The sequence below is a fragment of the Plecotus auritus genome (genome assembly GCF_963455305.1).
Source record: "Plecotus auritus genome assembly, chromosome: X".
Classification (NCBI taxonomy): Eukaryota; Metazoa; Chordata; class Mammalia; order Chiroptera; family Vespertilionidae; genus Plecotus; species Plecotus auritus.
In genome coordinates this window covers 64097750-64120073 of record NC_137784.1, presented here as the reverse complement: position 1 = coordinate 64120073, position 22324 = coordinate 64097750, and the positions used below count along the sequence as shown (strand labels likewise).

The window sequence follows — 22324 nt, the reverse complement described above, 5'->3', positions numbered from 1 at the left end:
AATGGTATCACTGATAAAGGTTTAATCTCCAACATCTACAGGCAGCTTATACAACTTAATAAAAGGAAGATAAATGATCCAATAAAAAAATGGGCAACAGACCTAAATAGAATCTTTTCGAAAGAAGACAGAAGGAAGGCCAAGAGACACATGAAAACATGCTCAAAGTCACTAATTATCCGAGAGATGCAAATTAAAACGACAATTAGATACCATCTCACACCTGTCAGAATGGCTATCATCAACAAATCAACAAACGACAAGTGTTAGCGAGGATGCGGAGAAAAAGGAACCCTCGTGCTCTGCTGGTGGGAATGCAGACTGGTGCAACCACTGTGGAGAACAGTATGGAGTTTCCTCAAAAAACTGAAAATGGAACTCCCATTTGACCCAGTAATCCCACTCCTGGGAATATATCCTAAGAAACTAGAAACACCAATCAGAAAGAATATATGCACCCCTATGTTCATAGCAGCACAATTTACCATAGCTAAGATTTGGAAACAGCCTAAGTGCCCGTCAGCAGATGACTGGATCAGAAAACTATGGTACATCTACACAATGGAATACTATGCTGCCATAAAAAAGAAGGAATTACTACCATTTGTAGGCATCTGGATGGAATTAGAGAACATTATGCTAAGTGAAATAAGCCAGTCAATGAAAGAAAAATACCACATGATCTCACTCATTTGGGGATAATGAAAAACATTTATAAACTGATGAACAAAAAGATAGATACAGAGGCAGTAAAGCATCAAACAGACTGTCAAATTACAGCAGTAAGGTTAGGGAGAGGTGGGGGAAATAAGAGATCAACTGAAGGACTTGTATGCATGCATATAAGAGTAACCAACGGATGCAAAACTTTGGGGGGTGAGGCATGTATGGGAGTGGGGTGGGGGGGCAATGGTAAGATATGTACACATATAATACCTTAATAAAAAAAAAAGAAAAAAAATAAATGCTTTGAAAAAAAAATAAATAAAATAAATGTCTATACTGCCCAAAGCAATCTACAGATTCAATGCAATCCCTGTTAAAATACCAATGGCATACTTAAAAGAGCTAAAACAAATATTCCAAAATTTTATATGGACCATAAAAGATTCCATCTAGCTGCAGCAATTTTGAGAAAGAAGAATGAAGCAGGAGGGATCACAATACCAGATATGAAACTATACTACAAAGCCATTATAACCAAAAGAGTCTGGTACTGGCACAATAACAGGCATATAGACCAATGGATCAGAACAGAGAACCCAGAAATTGACCCACACCATTATGGACAATTAATATTTGACAAAGGAGGCAGGAATATACAATGGAATAAAGACAGCCTCTGCAACAAATGGTGCTGGGAAAACTGGACAGACACATGCAAAAAGATGAAACTAAACTACCAACTTATACCATACGCAAGGATAAACTCAAGGTGGATAAAATATTTAAATGTAAGACACAAAACCATAAAAATCTTAAAGGAGAAGATAGGCAGTAAAATCTCAGACATTTCATGTAGCAATATGTCTATGGATACATCTCTTAGGGCAAAGGAAATAAGGGGAAAATAAACAAATGAGACTACATCAAAATAAAAAGCTTCTGCACACCAAAAGAAGCCACCATCAAATTGAAAAGGGAACCCACTGAATGGGAGAACATATTTGCCAATGATAGATCTGATAAGGGGTTATTATCCAAAATATATGAAGTACTCATACAACTCAACAAAAAGAAGACAAACAATCTAATTAAAAAATGGGCAGAAGACCTGAATAGACATTTTTCCAAAGAGGACATACAAATGGCCAAGAGACACATGAAAAAATAGTCAAAGTCACTAATCTTATCTAATAAAAGAGTAATATGCAAATTAACCCTCACTCAGCTACACCCACAAGCCACACCCACAAGCCACACCGACCAGCCAATCAGATATGAATATGCAAATAAACCCAACCAAGATGGCTGCAGCCACAGAGAGCAGGAGGGAGGCTTGGGTTTCCCCGGCAATGGAGGAAGCCAAGCTTTCCGCCTGCCCTTGCAGGCCGAGGCCTCCACTCAAGGCTACAAAGTTTCAATGATAGAAGATACATAAACCCAAACAGAAATGGCGGCAGCCACCAAGCTTGAAAGAGCAGGAGGCTAGGGTTGCCCGTGGCGATGGAGGAAGCCAAGCTCTCCACACACCCTGGCCAGCCCAGGCCTCCGCTTAAGGCTACAAAGTTTCAATTATAAAAGATACATAAATCCCAATAGAAATGGCTGCCAGCAGAGAGCAAGCAGAAGGCTTGGCTCTGCTCCAGGCTACAAAGTTTCAATTGTAGAAGATAAATAAACACCAGATACCAGGGCCTCCACTTGGGTCACTGGGGGGCGTGGCCGGCCTGCAAACCACCACAGGCCCCTCGCCCAGGCTGCCCCATGTCCCAAGGGAACCCCCACCCTGTTCCGGGACACACTTCAGGGCAAACCAGCTGGCCCCCACCCATGCACCAGGCCTCTATCCTATCTAATAAAAGAGTAATATGCAGATTGACCATCACTCCAACACACAACATGGCTGCCCCCATGTAGTCAAAGATCCTGCCCCCATGTGGACACAAGATGGCCAGCACAAGATGGCCAGCAAGGGAGGGCAGTTGGGAGGAACCAGGCCTGCAAGGGAGGGCAGTTGGGGGTGATCAAGCCTGCAGGGAAAGGCAGTTGGGAGGGACCCAGGCCTGCAGGGGAGAGCAGTTGGGGGGGGGGGGGACCAGGACTGCAGGGGAGGGCAGTTAGGGGTGACCAGGCCTGCAGGGGAGGGCAGTTGGGGGGGACCCAGGCCTTTAGGGGAGAGCAGTTGGGGGGGACAAGACCTGCAGGGGAGGGCAGTTAAGGGAAAACAGGCTGGCAGGGGAGCAGTTGGGAGGGACCATCATTCAGGCTGGCAGGGGAGTGGTTAGGGGGTGATCAGGCTGGCAGGCAGAAGCAGTTAGGGGCAATCAGGAAGGCAGGCAGGCGAGCAGTTGGGAGCCAGCAGTCCTGGATTGTGATAGGGATGTCCGACTGCCCGATTAGGCCCTATCCCGCGGGATCGGGCCTAATCGGGCAGTCGGACATCCCTCAAGGGGTCCCAGATTGGAGACGGTGCAGGCTGGGCTGAGGGAGACACACACCACCATGCACGAATTTCGTGCACCGGGCCTCTAGTCATCAGATAAATGAAAATTCAAACCACAATGAGATATCACCTGACACCTGTCAGAACGGCTTTCATAAAAAAATCAACAAACAACAAGTGCTAGTGAGGATGTGGAGAAAAGGGAACACTAGTTCACTGCTGGTGGGAATGCAGATTGGTGCAGCCACTATGGAAAACAGTATAGAGTTTCCTCAAAAACTTAAAAATAGAAATTGTGTTTGACCCAGCCATCCCACCTCTGGGAATATATCCTAAAAACCCCAAAACACTAATCAGAAACAATATGTGCACTCTATGTTCATAGCAGTGTTACTTACAACTAGGGCCCCAGTGCACAAATTCATGCACCTTGAAAGGAACTCTGGGCTGTGAGGCTGCAGTATGCACAGGGGCAGGTTTCAGCCCATCCTCCACGCCCCCACCTGGCCCCTTCCACTGTGGTCCCTGGTACCCTCTCTGCTGGCAGCCCTGATTCCACTGCTGCTGCTCCCACCTGCTGATGGCATCGGCCCCGCTTGTACCCGCTGATGGCTCGAAGTGATTAGGGCTGGTGCCAGCAGTGGGTGTGAGCAGGGGATGCTGCCCTAATGGCCCCTCAGGAGCAGGGGGAGGTGTAGAAGCCCTCAGGGGTGAACGGGACTGGCAGTCGCCGCTTGCACCGGCTGATGGCACTGAGTGATCAGGATCAGCACCAGGCACTGGCAGCAGGTGCTAGAGGCAGCTCCAGTGCCAGCTGCAGTTGCCAGCACTGGCAGTGGGTGCAAGCGGTGGCTCTGGCACTGGTAGCAGGTATGAGTGGGGCCTGCACTGGCAGTGGGTGCAAGCAGGGCTGGTGCCATAGCACATGGGAGTAAAGAATTTTCAGTAAAACCACCAGAGGCTTGCCCCAATGACAGTGACTGGCACTCTGCTTTGGTTTGGTGCCCCAGCTCACCTGCCCCACCATCCCGCCATGGCCAATGCCTGCCATGTTCTGCACAAACCCCCTAGTGGTCAGCACATGTCATAGTGACCAGTTGTTCGGTTGTTCTTGTTGTTCCACCATTAGGTCTATTTGCATATTAGCCTTTTATTATATAGGATAGCTAAGATTTGGAAACAGACCAAGTGGCCATTAGTAGAGGAATGGATAAAAAAGCTGTGGCACATTTACACTATAGAATACTATGCAGTTGAAAAAAGGCATCCATTACCCATTTGGACAGCATGTATGGACCTGGAAAATATTATGCTAAGTGAAATAAGCCAAACTGAGAAAGACAAATATTACATGATCTCACTTATTTGTGGAATCTAATGAAGAGAATGAATTGACCAACAAAATAAGACCCTAATCAGGGAGGCACGGAACAGACTGACATTCCTCAATATGGGGTTGGTGGGATGATAAGAGATAAACCGAAGAACTTATATACTTACTAGAGGCCCAGTGCATAAATTCATGCATGGGTGGGGTCCTTCGGTGTGGCCTGCAGGGATTGGACGAAAACCAGCAGTCCAATGCTGCCTTCTGTTCCTGCCTGCTACTCTTGCTCATCCCTGCCCCACTGTGCCTGCCCCGGGCTTGCACCTAGTCAGTCCTGATTGAGAGAGGCTCGTGCCACTGCAGCGGCTTTCACCAGACATGAGCCCTGGGTCTGGCACTCATCCCGAGTGGGGTTCGTAGGGGCTGGGATGCAAACAGCCCTGTTGGCAGGTGGTAGGACACCCTTGCCAGCCCAGGATCTGGATCCATGCTGCTGCCTTTCACGCCGGTTGTCGGGAGCCACCTAGCAGCCTCTTTTATATTGTTTCTTCCTTGCAGAGCATCTAGGCTGACTTCCAGAAGGCTGATGGTGCTGTTGAGATCATGATGATGGCACCAATCTGTCGGTTCCTGGCCCATTCTCTGGAGATTTGACCTGCAGGACTACTGAGGGAGTGAGTGGCTGCCACCGGGTTGGTGGGCTGCCAGGACAGGTTGGTCAGCTGAGTGGCACTCCTGCTGTGGGAGCACACTGACCACCAAGGGGCAGCTTCTGCATTGAGCATCTGCCCTCTGGTGGTCATTGTGCTTCATAGAGACCAGTCGACAGGTCATTCAGTCGTTCGGTCGTTCGGTCGCTTAGGCTTTTACATATATAGATTAGAGGCCTGATGCACAAAATTCATGCAAGAGTAGGATTTTGCAGTCATGCAGCTGCCTGGATCCCTCCATCGCAGCCGTGGGTGGTTGCCTTGATCCCGTGGCTGCAGCCCCAGCTTCGTCTAATTAGCATTTATTTTTATTATTATAGACTAGAAGCCCGATGCATGAAGATTCGTGCTAGAATGGGCTTTCCTTTCCCTGGCTGCCGGCACTCCCTTTCCACTCTGGCCCAGCCCCTTTCCACTCAGGCCCCGGAGCTGCCTCTTTCTGCTCTGGGAGCCACCTCTTTCCACTCTGCCAGAGGCCCTGAGAGACCAGGGGTGGGGCAGAATGCCTACATCGTCGCCATGGCAAGTGTCCCACCCCCATCACTTGGCAGCTGAGTATGCAAATTAGCTGCCATCTTTGTTGGGTTATATTTGCATATCACTCCTGATTGGCTGGTGGCATAGCAGAGGTATGGTCAATTTACGTTTGTCTATTATTAGGTAAGATATGCATAGTCCATGGGCATGGGCGATAGGGTAGTGAAGACATGAAGGGGGTAGAGGCTGGGAGTGAGGAGGAAAGTGCGGGGATACGAGATATCTGTAATACTATCAACAATAAAAAATGTTTTAAAAATTTAAAAAATAAAAGTAATAGCGAAAAGTATATTATGAAAGGCTATGGAGGTGTCCTCAGGTATTTCGTCTTTATTGATTCCCTGCCAGTGAATTTTACCTTTTCTTTACAATTGATCTTGGCTTTGTTATTTATGATTTTGACAACCTTTCTGGTTATATTTTAATGTGTGCCAATACTTGAGGTTCTAGAAAAACAAAGTAATCATCCATGATGACTTAAAAATTGAGTATAATTATATGCCGTCTTATGTGAAAGACCACATTTTTTGATCTGTGACCAACTTGCTTTTTACCCATTTCCCAAGAATGTGACCCCTTCCTAACATTCTGTGAGTCGGCAGTTAAATCTCTGCTTACCTTGGTCTTATTATCCTTATTTTAGAATGATCCTATATAATAAAAGGCTAATATGCAAATCTACTAAACTGCAGAACGACCGGTCACTATGAGGCACACTAACCACCAGAGAACAGAAGCTAAATGTAGGAGCTGCCCCCTGGTGGTCAGTGGGCTCCCACAGGGGGAGCACTGCTCAGCCAGAAGCCAGGCTCATGGCTGGGGAGTGCAGCGGCAGTGGAGGGAGCCTCTTTTGCCTCCAAGGCAGTTGGATATCCCCCAGGGCTCCCGGACTGGGAGAGGGTGCAGGCCAGGCTGAGGGATGCCCCTGAGTGCACGAATTTCATGCACCAGGCCTCTAGTGAACTATAAATACCAAAAAATCCAGGGCATATTTTTTAACAACAAACACATAAATATGGAATAATTTTTCAGAAAAAAAATGAGATGTGTCTAGATCCTTGAAATATAATAGATAAAATACACATAGTAACTAAAGTAAGTCAAATATAAATGGTGGAAAATATTTGAAAACCAAAAAACAGATGCTTTAAGGAAGTGACATAAAGGTAACTTACTGGAATATCTCAATCATAGTACCCAGAGTATGCCCTTGCTGGCTGGGGAGATTAGCAAATAGAGGAAATATATTTTTTGTCTTAGTCTTCACTGAATAAACTATCCAGGAGAATCTCACTCCTGTGTTTTCTCTTTAATGAGATGCATTTGCATATATTAGAGCATTTTATTAAAATGTGAAAAGCATTTTAGTCTTCATAATAAAATAAACCAAAGGAAAATCCCTGATATTGAAAGTTGTATACTTGAGAGATGAGAAAGAACAAAACGGTGAATATATTCATTATGACTAAATTGTTTAGAAGTGTGCTATTAAGACACATTGTTGTGACATCCTTTATAAGAATACTTTTAATATGAGATTATTGGAATACATATTGATGAGTTTCATTTCTTCACCATCCAGACTGAGAAAACACTGAATAAAGTAGCTTCATTCATAACCAATCATGCCTATTCCTTGTTAGAGCAACCCCTATGGAGTTCCCTTTCATCCTAAAACTTTCTGATACATACTTCTCTCAGTCCACTGATATCAGTAGAAATCTCTTTTTCTCAAAAAAAAAAAAAAATAGCTCAATCAAGTTGTTTTCTCAAATCTGTCTTCACCTTTTTTTTTTTTTCTACAGGACCACGTTGTTAGAAACTGATTCTTTTTATTTTTTGTCATGTTTAACATAGTTCTTAAACTCAAGCAACATAGAATTGATAGGTTTAAAATTGCACTTTCTTTAGAAAATTATTTCTATATCTCTCTACAGAATGCAGTAGATTAAAGCTTTCTGAGATTTACTACCAGAAAATAATGGAAATGGAGAAGCTGCAACTGTGGAGTGATTAAAGTCTGGAGAAATGAGAGTGGGTCATCCTTTATATTAAAATCAATAAAATATTATTTAGTAAAAACTCAGCAATAAAAGTTATTTTCTACATTTTTCTTAATGTATCTGGGGAGGGGGCGGAATGCTTCTTCTGCATGTTTGTAGAACAAGAAAAAACAAAGCAGAAGCCAGAGACAAGCCTCCCTCTCCTACTTTCTTCCTACATCATGCAATGGAAACTACATCACCACTATAGCAGACAATCCACCATTACAATGTGCATAACAGAAATGGAAGACTGTCACTGTCATCCCAGCATATTTCCCTTAGAACAGGTCCCACAATAATCATTCCACAATAATCCCACTTGATTCAGCCTTAGAGATAAACTACAAGAGGTTACACAAGAAGACACTTACTTTTCCAGACTCCAGAAGTAAAGTTACAATAACAGTTCATTTTCCACTGAGAGAAAAACCTAAGAACTCCCAAAACCTCTTGGACATAAAAGATAGAAGACAAAATAGTACTTAGGGTCTAGAATTGCATAGAGAGAGTCTAGAAATCTACCCACTCAGATAACAAACTTCCCTTTTCTTGAATAAAAGTCTACTATGCTTCTATCTAGAGACAAAGGCACAGATGAGGGACTATGAAAATTAGTGCTAGGGGAGCTTCATGGAATATTTAGCAGCCCTCCTCAGTAAGAGGATAATCAATATTTTTCCATTTTTCTTTCAAAATATCACTGAATCCATACATACTTTAGGAACTTCAACTTACCTTAGTCTATTATAGAAATCGGTGTTTGGAAACATGGTACTTTTTCCTTCCTGGTAAAATGCAAAATTGTGATATCTAGTAATAACTTGTGATTGTTCCTTAAGATGTTTAAAGAAAGTGGGTCAAGAGGAAGGAACACTTCGAAGCTCATTCTATGAAGCCAGCATCACCCTAATACCAAAACAAGATAAAGACAACACAATGAAAGAGAATTACAGGCCAATATCCCTCATGAACATAGATGCCAAAATCCTCAACAAAATTCTAGCAAATCAGATACAGCAGTACATCAGAAAGATCATACACCATGACCAAGCTGGATTTATCCCAGGGATGCAAGAATGGTGCAATATCCACAAATCAATAAATGTTATATATCACATAAACAAATTGAGGGAGAAAAATCACATAGTCATATCAATTGATGCAGAAAAAGCATTTGACAAAATCCAACACCCTTACTTGATAAAAACTCTCAGCAAGGTGGGAATACCTCAACACAATAAAAGCCATATTTGACAAATCCACAGCCAACATTATACTCAATGGGCAAAATCTAAAACCATTTCCCCTAAGAACAAGAACAAGACAGGGATGCCCACTCTCACCACTCCTGTTCGACATAGAACTGGAAGTATTAGCCATTGTGATTAGACAAGAAGAAGATATAAAAGGCATCCAAATTGGAAAAGAAGAAGTAAAACTGTCCTTATTTACAGATGACATGATACTGTACATAGAAAACCGTAAAGACTCCATCAAAAAATTATTAGAATTAATAAATGAATTTGGCAATGTAGCAGGATACAAAATTAATGCCAAAAAATCTATGGAAATTCTATACACCAATAATGAACTTACAGAAAGAGAGATTTAAAAAAGCAATCCCATTTACCATCGCACAAAAAAAAAAAAAAAAAAGATACCTAGGAATAAACTTAACTAAGGAGGTAAAAGACCTATATGCAGAAATGTACAGGACACTGAAAAAAGAGATAAAGATGTAAACAGATGAAAGAACATACCATGTACATGGATTGTAGAATCAACATCATTAAAATGTCCATACTATCTAAAGCAATCTATAGGTTCAATGCACTCCCCATTAAAATACAAACAGCATATTTCGCAGACTTAGAACGAACTTTCCAAAAATTCATCTGGAATAAAAAAAGACCCCAAATAGCTGCAGCAATCCTGAGAAAGAACAAAGTAGGTGGGATCTCAATACCAGATTTCAAGCTGTATTACAAAGCCACTGTTCTCTAAACAGCCTGGTGCTCGCACAAGAACAGACATATAGATCAATGGAAAGGAACAGAGAGCCCAGAAATGGACCCAAGCCACTATGCTCAATTAATCTTCAACATAGGAGGCATGAACATACAATGGAGTCAAGACAGTCTCTTCAACAAATGGTGTTGGGAAAATTGGACAGATACATGCAAAAAAAAATGAAACTAGACCACCAACTTACACCATACACAAAAATAAACTCAAAATGGATAAAGGACTTAAGCATAAGATGGGAAGCCATAAAAATACTAGAGGAATCCACTGGCAGCAAAATCTCAGACATATGTGGAAGCAATTTCTTCACAGATACTGCTCCTAGGGCAATGGAAACTAAAGAGAAAATAAACAAATGGGACCACATCAAAATAAAAAGCTTTTTCACAGCAAAAGAAGCCATCAACAAAACAACAAGAAAGCCCACTGCATGGGAGAACATATTTGTCAATGTTATCACCAATAAAGGCTTAATCTCCAACATTTACAGGGAACTCATACAACTTAACAAAAGGAAGATAAACAACCCAATCAAAAAATGGGCAAAGGACCTAAATAGATACTTTTCAAAGGAGGACAGAAGGAAGGCCAAGAGGCATGTGAAAACATGCTCAAAGTCACTAATCATCAGAGAGATGTAAATCAAAAAGACATTGAGGTACCATCTCACACCTGTCAGAATGGCTATCATCAACAAATCAACAAACGACATGTGCTGGCGAGGATTCGCAGAAAAAGGAACCCTTGTGCACTGCTGGTGGGAATGCAGACTGGTGCAGCCACTGGAGAACAGTATGGAGTTTCCTCAGTAAACTAAAAATGGAACTCCCATTTGACCCAGTGATCCCACTTCTAGGAATATATCCCAAGAAACTAGAAACACCAATTAGAAAGGATGTATGCACCCCTATGTTCATAGCAGAACAATTTACAATAGCTAAGATTTGGAAACAGCCTAAATGCCCATCAGCAGATGAGTGGATTGAAAAACTGTGGTACATCTACACAATGGAATACTACACTGCAGTAAAAAAGGAGTTCTTACCATTTGCAACAACATGGATGGAACTGGAGAGCATTATGCTAAGTGATATAAGCCAGTCAGAGAAAGATAAATATCACATGATCTCACTCATTTATGGAATATAATGAACAACATAAACTGATGAACAAAATTAGATCCAGAGACAGAGAAATATTGATCAGACCATCAAACCTCAGAGCGAAGGTGGGGGGGCAGGGGGAAAGGAAGAGAGATCAACCAGAGAGGACTTGTATGCATGCATATAAGCCTAACCAATGGACATAGACAACAAGTGTGTGAGGGCATGAGTGGGAGGGATAGAGGGGTAGTGGGGGAATAAGGACATATATGTAACACCTTAATAAAAAATTTTTAAAATAAAAAATAAAAAATAAATATATAAAAAGGTAGATTCTTTAAAAAAATAAAAATAAAAAATAAAGTGGGTGTCTTGTATTGAAAATTGCCAGTAATTGTATACCAATATATAAAAATATGGGCCCTAGAAATAGAGACAAAATTATCTAATTCACTTCCGGGCAGGAGCTGAAACTGAGGCTACAATCCAATTTCTAGCCCCAAATATCTCAGATTTTAGATCCCTAAAATCAGAGAACCTAAATTACACATTTCTGGATGAATGAGTTTTGTTCTTATTGAAAATCTGCCTATATTTGAGGCAGTGGGAAGATTTACCTCCATGGGAACAATAGGATTAATTCCAAGTGGGAGCTGCCTGAAGCTTTTGTCATTCCCACTCCATAGCTATTAATCCAAACATTTCAAAAAGAAAAATAAATGTATTAAAAAGGTAAAACCAAACCCAAACAACAACAAAAAACAGTAGATCATCTAACTCTATTTTTTCTCATAAAATGTTAAATATTTATTATTTTTTTCTTATTTTAAAAACATCTTCCTCTGTTCTGTTTCTTCTAGGAATCCTCAGGTCATTTTTTTGCTTTTAATTTATTTTTTTCTTTTCTAATGCTGAGAATTACAATTAAAAAGAGTATTCTTTAAAACCAACTATCCAACAACCAACAGCAGAAAATTACCATTTGGAATTTCCGTATCTTTATTGTGTACTTTTCACTGGTACCCAAAATAATAGTTCAACTTTTATCTGCAATATTTTATTTAACTCACTGTATTATGTCTCTCATGCTTATTCAATTCAGGAATAAATTAGATACTCCTTGAGATTGTCAATAAAGAGTACAAAGAAAAACAGTTGAAAATCTTACAAAAATTTCAACATTAAAATGAGACCAGTGCAATTATGGCTTTCTTTTATAGAGCCTTTATTTTCCAGCATTCATAATAATAAGGAAAGGTATACAGAGAGGGATCAAGAAGGGTGACTTGGTATCTATTGCAGCGTTGGGACCAAAATGTCTGGTTAGAAAACCAAAACATTCTTTTCTGAAGAAGTCTCAGCATTGTGTGTAGGCTTAGATGAATTGGTCTGAGTGTCTAAAGTCTTTAAATCCAGGAGCAAGCACAATAAATGAGAAGAGATATTGTAGCAGGGTTAATCATGATTACAAGTTAGTATCTTCCATCTGGAAACACTGAAGTATCTGGCAACATTGAATCCCAATAGCTATGGATGGTTCTGGTAACACCCCTAGAAGGAGTAATGTGTCTGTAAAAGGTAAAACTATGAATTAGTGGGGGAAGCATAAGTGCATCTATCACAGTACACAGAGGACAACTGGGTTTTTTTTAAAGACATGAAAAATCATGGGCTGTGCTCTTGCTTCTTCTGTAGCTCCAGTTCAGCAGCTTTTTGTACAGCTGCATCAACAAGCAACTGTAAGTCACTAAAGTCCGTGTATTCCTCCGTCAACACTGGTTCGGAAGAAGACATAAACAGGGGCCCGCTGGTAGAAATCTGGACCTTTTCTTCTGACTGCGCTTTAAGCTTCTGGTTTCAGGCTACCTCTGGATCAAGCAGCTTTCCCTCTGACCCCTCGGCCATCAGCAGAGGGCTCAGGGGTGGACATTGCATGTCTTCTGGAGATGCAGGTCCTGACTTGTCTGTGTAGATTGATCGATTCTCTTCCTGTGTATCACGTTTGTATTCTTGCCTTTTGGGTGGTATATGGTGATGTTAGTGAGGTCATCTCCACTCTGTTCAAGCATTTCCAGAAGAATGTGTCTACGGCAGCAGTGGGCAAACTACGGCCCGCGGGCGGATCCGGCACGTTTGGCTGTTCTATCCGCCCCATGGAGCCAAAAGAGCGGAGGGTTCTCTTGCTCTCCCCTCCGCTCCTTCACCAGCAGCAGTGTTAACATGGCAACTTCGGGAAACACGGTCGCAGCTCCTTCTTCTGAGTGGGCAGATTTATATCAGCCCATTCAGTAGAAGGAACAACCTCTCAATCTTCCAGAGGCTCCTTGTAATGCCCACGGACGCGTCTCCCGACATCACCATGGGAATGTGTAGACACGTTATCGTGGTGATGTAGGGAGACACGCCACTGGAGGGCACAGTATCAGAGCCTTTCTGAGGTAAGATTAAGAGCTCTACTCAAACACAATTTTTTCCTGTTCCCACATTCTATACATCACAATGACTTGTTAATAAAACAACAAAGACTTTCAGCTTTTAGGGCTTGTATTCACTGCAGTTTTTTTTTTTGTTTTGTTTTGTTTTTTCCCACTGCGGACGCACGCAGCAGGGAAAAAGACACACAGAGGACATGTCACACTAGCCATGCTGCGGCTGCATTTCTTTGCTGATACGGATGCGGTATCAGTAACGCTACCGTGGCCACTAACCACATGTGTTAGCGGCAAAACAAATGCATTTTGCGCTGCGTTTGCTTCTCCCCCTTGCGCCTGTAAAAATGCGTGCTACAGGGCATTTGTGTTAACATGCACCACTGCACATTAGCATCAATGCAAACATGATGGAAACCTGTGTACCCTGCATTAACCCTAGCTGTGCTGCATTGCAGTACTGCACCACACTGCAACGGCAGCACGGCTAGTGTGAACAAACCCTAATTCAGTGGGTTGAACAAAAAGATTGTATAGAAATGTGATGAACTAAAGATTTTATTACAAAATCGCTTAATTTCAGGGTTTCAGAAGTAATTGGACAAATGAAAAACTGAAAATCAAATGTTCATATCTAATACTTGGATGAAACCCTTTCCTGATAATGACAGCCTGAAGTCTTGTACTTATGGACATCACCAGATGCTGGGTTTTCTCCTTTGTAATGCTCTGCCAGGCTGTCACAGTAGGGGTATATATATAAATATCCTGCCATTTCCAGATTTTAATAAGAAAAACTGTTGCAATGGGCATTTAAAAGTGGCACTTGGTTGTTTTTATAGAGTCCAGTGGATGCAATCTGACATTGATAATGGGCTCTTTCACACTATGTGCACTGCGGCTGTTTTTTTGCCAGTAACGGAAGTGCTAGTGGTAACTACTGGTTACCCATGTTTTGCACTGCCCTAGCACCTCCCATACAAGTGTGTCTGGAAGACACAGCAATGTGCAGCTATGTGTGTTACCATAAACAAAGGGCCTGTGTGAAAGATACACAGGTTTCTTATGGAGGAAAGGGGTTGTTCTCTATAGTCAGGGTGTGCCTCTGTCCCATGTCTAAACTTTTTCAGATGATTTTGTTATATATATATATATTTTTAGAAGACCAAAAATGTTATAGTAAAGCAAATTTAATCACTTGTTTTTATACTTTACTGTCTTATTTTAGTAAAGAATTTAATAAGAGAACGGTACTGTTGGTTTTAGCCCAATATTAAACATGAGTGGACCAAAGAAAAGGAAAGTGGACAGTGAATGCCGAGTTTTTAAGAGGGAGTGGACAACAAAATATTTTTTACCAAAGTCCGATCAATGCCGGTATGTCTGATATGCCAGGAAACACTTGCAGTCTTTAAAGAGTACAATCTCAGCCGTCACTTTGCCACAAAGCATGGCAACTATGCTAGCAAGCAGTCACCTCAAGAACGGGAGGCTACTGCACAGAGGTTGATGGCTAAATTACAGGCTCAGCAAAATGTCTTTCACAGACAAACTGCAATTCAAGAGACAACTATCAAAGCAAGTTTTATGCTATCATTCAAATTAGCAAAAGCTAGCAAACCTCTCTCTGAAGGCGAGTTTTTGAAAGAATGTATGATAGAGACAGCAGGTCTCTTGTGTCCAGAGAGCAAAGGCAAGTTTGAAAAACTCAGCTTACTGTGCAGGACAGTGACTCGTCGAGTGGAACTGATTGATGAAGACTTGGCCAGCAAGTTAAATAGTAAGACAGAGTTCTTTAAGTTTTATTCACTAGCATTGGATGAAAGTAATGACGTAAAGGACACTGCTCAGCTCTTAATTTTTATCCGAGGGATTAGTGACAATTTTGAAATTACGGAGGAGTTTTTAGCCATGGAGCCACTGAAAGGAAAAACACGGGGAGAGGACTTGTATGACCGGGTGTCTACTGCAGGGGTGGGCAAACTTTTTGACTCGAGGGCCACACTGGGTTCTTAAACTGGACCGGAGGGCCGGAACAAAAGCATGGATGGAGTGTTTGTGTGAACTAATATAAATTCAAAGTAAACATCATTACATAAAAGGGTACGGTCTTTTTTTTTATTATTATTTCAATAGTTTTATTCATTTCAAACATTTTAACAAGAAGAATGTAAACACTAATTATTATAATTTGAAACTTCAAAAAATGGAGGAATCATAGCACAATAACATACCTTATATTGAAGATGGCAAAGGCAAAATAAAATTGCCTAACAAAGGAAAGGTACAAAAGCCTTTCAAATTAAACTTAAATATAATAAAATAATTTAAAACTAAAACAAATAGAAAAGAACAAAATGTGTAAACAGTAAATTAAACATTTTCTTTAGTGCAACTTCCAAATTATACCCGGGATGTAGATGTAGATGGCAATGTAGACTGGGTTGAAAGGTTTTTGGTCTTTAAAACATCAACTTCAGTGGGAACAGTGTTGTTGGTCTCCTTTTTAGCTAATGCTCTGATACTGTGCTCTCCAGGGGCGTGTCTCCCTACATCACCACTATAATGTGTCTACTCATTCCCAGGGTGATGTCCGGGGACGAGTCCGCGGGCATTACAAGGAGCCTCTGGAAGATTGAGAGGTTGTTCCTTCTACTGAATGGGCGGATATAAATCCGCCCACTCAGAAGAAGGAGCTGCGGCAGTGTTTCCCGACGTTGCCATGTTAACACTGCTGCTGGTGAAGGAGCGGAGGGGAGAGCAAGAGAACCCTCTGCTCTTTCGGCTCCGCGGGCCGGATAGAACAGCCGAACAGGCCGGATCCGGCCCGCGGGCCGTAGTTTGCCCACGGCTGGTCTACTGTCATTGAGAAAATGAAGCTACCATGGAGTAAACTTGCTAATGTCACGACAGATGGATCTCCAAATTTAACTGGAAAAAATGTTGGACTGCTAAAAAGAATTCAGGATAAAGTGAAAGAGGAGAACCCTAACCAAGATGTTATTTTTCTTCACTGTATTATTCACCAGGAATCATTGTGCAAGTCTATATTACAACTTAATCATGTTGTTAATCCAGTCGTAAAGCTTGTTAATTTCATTCGAGCAAAGGGACTTCAGCACCGTCAGTTTATTAAGTTTCTGGAGGAAACTGATGCGGATCACCATGACCTACTTTACCACTCTTGTGTCCGCTGGTTGAGTTTGGGCAAAGTTTTCCAACGAGTGTGGGAGCTCAAAGAAGAGATTGGTGCATTTTTGAAATTAAAGGGGAAGTCTGACGAATTTACTGAGGTGAGTGACAAGAATTGGCTGTGTGCCGAAACCGGTTTGGCTCAGTGGATAGAGCGTCGGCCTGCGGACTGAAGGGTCCCAGGTTCGATTCTGGTCAAGGGCATGTACCTTGGTTGCGGGCACGTCCCCAGTAGGGAGTGTGCAGGAGGCAGCTGATCGATGTTTCTCTCTCATCGATGTTTCTAACTCTCTATCCCTCTCCCTTCCTCTCTGTAAAAAATCAATAAAATATATTAAAAAAAAAAAAAAAAAAGAATTGGCTGTGTGACTTTGCATTTGCTGTAGATATATTTTCACATTTGAATGAGCTAAATGTGAAGCTACAGGGAAAAGATCAGTATGTACATGTCATGTACACTAATGTGAAGGCCTTTAAATCGAAGCTGATTTTCTTTTCCAGACAAATTTCAGACAAAGTCTTCACTCATTTTGCCACACTAGCCACACAGAAGGAGACCATCCAAAACGTGAAGAAATACAGCAAATCACTGGATGACCTGCATGCAGAATTCTGTCATTGGTTTTCTGATGTTGAAAATATTGACCAGTCACTTCAACTGGTGGCCTATCTTTTGTCACAAAACCCTGAAACAGCACCAGAAGAGGTGCAACTGGAACTCATCGATCTTCAGTCTGACTTTGTCCTAAAGGAGAAATTCAGCTCTCTTGAACTAAGAGACTTTTATGCTTCACTTAATGAAGCCAGTTTTCCAAACATCCGGAGGATGGCACAGAAGATACTGGTGCTGTTTGGGTCAACCTATGTTTGTGAGCAGACATTTAGAGTCATGAACATCAACAAAGCCCCTCACAGATCCAGCTTAACTGACGAACACCTCAGATCTATCCTGAGAATAGCCACAACAAAACTAACTCCAGACTTTGATGCATTAGCAAAAAAAAAAAAAAATAAAGGAGACAAACAACACTGTTCCCACTGAAGTTGATGTTTTAAAGACCAAAAACCTTTCAACCCAGTCTACATTGCCATCTACATCTACGTACCGGGTATAATTTGGAAGTTGTACTAAAGAAAATGTTTAATTTACTGTTTACACATTTTGTTCTTTTCTATTTGTTTTAGTTTTAAATTATTTTATTATATTTAAGTTTAATTTGAAAGGCTTTTGTACCTTTCCTTTGTTAGGCAATTTTATTTTGCCTTTGCCATCTTCAATATAAGGTATGTTATTGTGCTATGATTCCTCCATTTTTTGAAGTTTCAAATTATAATAATTAGTGCTTACATTCTTCTTGTTAAAATGTTTGAAATGAATAAAACTACTGAAATAAAAAAAAGACCGTACCCTTTTATGTAATGATGTTTACTTTGAATTTATATTAGTTCACACAAACACTCCATCCATGCTTTTGTTCCGGCCCTCCGGTCCAGTGTAAGAACCCATTGTGGCCCTCGAGTCAAAAAATTTGCCCACCCCTGGTCTATGGGCATTGATGAACCAGTTAGTGACCTTCAGGTAAGACAAATCGGTCTGCTCTGACAGCATTCGCTTCTCTGAGTCTGAAGGGTAGGCCTTAAAGCGGTGCTGAAACAGCCAGTCACGGAGGATCTTAGCAGATGCTGCTGACCAGGACCCTTTCCTCTCCTTGAGCTCTGGTGAAACCAGAACTTCATCTGTACCAGTGTTACTATTCGACTCGATTGAAATGTCTTGGGGCGACTGGTCGGATGTGGAGACCAGGTTGTCTTCCTCAGCTTCCATTTTCACGATGCTTGTTTTCTCTACCTTGGGAATCAGAACCCAGGATCACTGAGTTAGGACAGATGTCCGTCTGAGAGAGCCAGTGAAGAAGGCTTACACATGTCTCCTAGGGGAAGTCTCACCTTTTGCTTCCCAGGCAAGTCAAGTGTTCCTATTGGAGCCAACGGACTTTGTGACGTAACATAATTTCTGACGTTAGCACTGCCCCTCACTCTTCACTACCTGGGAAGAAAACCATCAATTTTGATTCAAAACATCCAACTTTGTTTCATAATGTAACAACAGAAACACTGAATAAACCTGTATTACCTTTCTTCAAGATTTTGATGATGCGGGATATGAATTAAGAGCATCTTTGAGATGGATTGCTCCTACCCACTTTAAAACTTCTAAGGAGCTCAAATAATCTAAATATTTTTAATAAAATGTTATTTTCCTTCATTGCTTTTTTTTACACAAAATACCAGGGGAATCTATTGAAATCCACTAGTGTTGTATATTTATAAGCATTACATATGACTCTGAAAAGTGTCTTCTCATAATTATACAATGAATTAACACTGTATTTTACTAAAATGTGCATCTTAAATCTCAAATTATGTAAGGCCTTGACAAGATGGAGGTTTTTTGTTTTTGTTTTCTTTTTTATATCTCATCACTTATTTTTTCTAGCATTCTTTTTGTAATTTGAATGTAAGTTTGAGTATTCTACAATTCAAATTATGTTAGTTTATTTGCAGAATTAAAAAGATGAAAAAAGACTTATGTTTTGACTTCCAAGAAATGGAGTAATGCAAAAACAAATTTTAAAAAATAAAACAAACAACAAAAATCAGCTCCTCAAATGAGGCACAATGATTAGAGATGCAAAAATTGAGGATCTGGTAATGGCACTTTGTCAACTTAGAGAAAGTAAAGTGCATAGAGTTTATCATACTGTAAAATACCTGGATAATTCCTGCTGGATATTTTACACTTTGAAACAAATTGAAGGAACACTCAGGAAGCTAGCACTAAATTCCCCTATTGAAGGAGTGGTGGCAGGTTGTGAGTAGGAAGTGTACAAAGTTCTGGCAAATTCAACTAATATAACCTTATTTGGCAGGATTGGGATGGAAGTGTGGCATGTCAATAAAAGGAGACCAGTGGTATCTCAGAACTTTACTTGAATTTTTTTAAGATACATATATATTTCATAGAAACATACATACATTACATATACATAATTTTGTAAGATATATGTTTTAAAAATTAAATAGACTAATATTAAATGAAAATATAAAAGATAATATCATAGAATTATTTCCCAATAAGATTGCTATCTAACAACCTAAGTATTTAAGATTTTTCATAGCATAGATGTTAAGAAAATGCTTTCCAATTCTTGTATAAGTCTAACATGATCCTGATTTTAACATCTTATAAAGCATGACAAAAAATAATCATAGTATATTCACTTACAAAATTATAAATCATTATTAAATCTAGATTCATATAAAATATAAAACACATGAACAATAGACTTCAGTCCACGAATTGAATCATGGTTTAATATTTGACTATATTTACATAATTTTTCATATTAATATATTAAAGAAAAATGTATTTTCTTGATGGAGGTTGAGAACTATTTTAAAGAATTCAAAATTAATTTCTGATAAACATGCTGTAGTAAAATAGATAAGAATAGAAAAAGGATTAACAGATTCATTGTAGATAAAATCACTAATACCCAGGATTATGCTTAATAGTAAAACAAAAATGATTCTTCCTAATTTCTTGAGCAAGACAAAGGTATCTATTTTCACTACTATAACATTGCTTAGAATTTGGAGCCAATGAAATTAATCAAATAAAAAATAAATGTAATGCACATAAAATGACGTAAAATAGTGTTATTTGTTGATGGCAGACCAGATCAGTTATTCTGTAAAATAGAATGTCTTGAATTTATTTGTTTTATTTCCCTTATCTTTTAATATCTGTTACTCAGTGTGCTGTAGGAAGGTAATAACATCAACATCACTTGGAAAATTATTAGAAAGGCAGAATATTGGGCCTCACTCAGACTTACTAAATTAGAATTTGTATTTTAACAACATACTTTGTATGTATATAAGTAATCAGCAGTCATTACTATATTCCTCTACCACTGTAACATATTTACATTGGAAGTTAGATGGAATAACTGGATTAGATTCAAGTACTGCACTTTTTACCAAGTGCTCCATATGTGATACTCTGTACCCAATACTGCATCACAGTATCCACATTATCAGGAAACATAGTATGTCTGATATGTCTGATTGTTCCATTCATAATGATGCTAAGTTTGATCAATTTACTCAGGTGTAGGTCACCTCGTCCTTGCATTATAAAACTGTATTTTCTACCTTATGACCAACAATTTGGAGAACAGTTTTAGCATCCTTCAAATATACAATTCCAATTAAATTTAATCTATTGTTCTTAGCATCCATGATTACCTTTGATGAATAAATTATTATATGATGGGGAACAAAATTGACATATTTTTATTATAAAAGTTCTTCTATAAAAATCATCTGTAATTCTGCTTTAAAGAAAAGTCCTTATAAACTAGAAATATTTGGTTAAATTGGAAAAGATTGCAAAGGGAAGGCAAGATAGAAAAATTAGTGGGCTAGCTATCTTCTATATGAGATTCTTTTTGAGAATAAATGTGCCTTAAAGTTTTTTCTATACATTTAACATAATTTTATAAATTTGTATGTAATATCAGTTAGCATTTTCATACCTTATGGTAGGAATTTTGAATGTTTTTCTAAAGTTTCCTTATCTTCAATGAAAAGACATTTTTAAATCCATTAAATATGCTTGGTTTTTTGAAGAGGTATTTTATGTCTGTGGAAAAAAATGAGCTTATATCAAACATACTCAATATTTTACAATTATATAACCAAATAGACCATTATAAACATAGATATATTAGTTGAGTTATGACAAATGTATGAAAAACTTACAGCCTCTGTTTCTTTTTTTAATCATTATTGTTGAAAGTGTTACATCAGCCCGCACAGCCCCGCCGCACCCCGGCCGGCCTTCACTACCCCATTGTCTGAGTCCACATATTACATATATGCCCACATGTTCATTGGTTGATCTCTTCTCACCCATCCACCCCTGCCTTCTCTCTGAGGTTTGACAGTCTGTTTATGCTACTATGTCTCTGAGTCCAATTTTGTTCATCAGTTTATTTTCTTCATCAGATTCCACATATGAGTGAGATCATGTGATACTTATCATCCTCTGACTGACTCATTTAACTTAGCATAATTCAGCATAATTCTCTCCAGGTCCATCCATGCTGTATTAAATGATAAGAGTTCTTTCTTTCTTATTGCCACATAGTATTCCATTGTGTAAATGTACCAGGTTTTTTTTATCCACTCATCTGCTGATGGGCACTTAGGCTGTTTCCAAATCTTATCTATTGTAAATTGTGCTGCTATGAACATAGAGGTACATATATTCTTTCTGATGAGTTTTTCGTGTTTCTTAGGATATATTCCTAGAAGTGAGATCACTGGGTCAAATGGCAGTTCCATTTTTAATTTTTTAAGGAAACTGCATACTGTTTTCCACAGTGGCTGCTCCAGTCTGCATTCCCACCAGCAGTGTACTAGGGTTCCCTTTTCTCCACAACCTCACCAACACATTGTTTGTTCATGATTGCCATTCTGACAGGTTTCAGGTGATATCTCAGTGTCATTTTGATTTGCATCTCCCAGATGATTAGGGACTTTGAACATTTTTTCATATGTCTCTTGGCTTTCTGCATGTCCACTTTGAAGAATAATCTATTTAGGTTCTTTGCACATTTTTTAATTTGATTGTTTATCTTCTTTTTGTTAAATTATATGAGTTCCTTATGTATTTTGGATATTAACCTCTAACAAATGTATCATTGGCAAATACGCTCTCCCATGTTGTGGGCTCTCTTGTTATTTTGTTGTTGGTTTCTTTTGCAGTGAAGATTTTTATTT

The 22324-nt window shown here is 39.8% G+C and overlaps 1 protein-coding gene across 1 annotated transcript; it reads right to left on the bottom strand.

Moving 5' to 3' along the window:
• Positions 1 to 12518: 12518 nt before the first annotated feature.
• Positions 12519 to 18299, bottom strand: LOC308240150 (homeobox protein TGIF2LX-like; the record flags this gene model as incomplete). Its single annotated transcript, XM_080653093.1, has 2 exons — positions 12519 to 12628; positions 18008 to 18299. The coding sequence occupies 2 exons, from the start codon at positions 18297 to 18299 to the stop codon at positions 12519 to 12521; spliced, it is 402 nt and encodes a 133-aa protein (XP_080509219.1).
• Positions 18300 to 22324: the final 4025 nt, after the last annotated feature.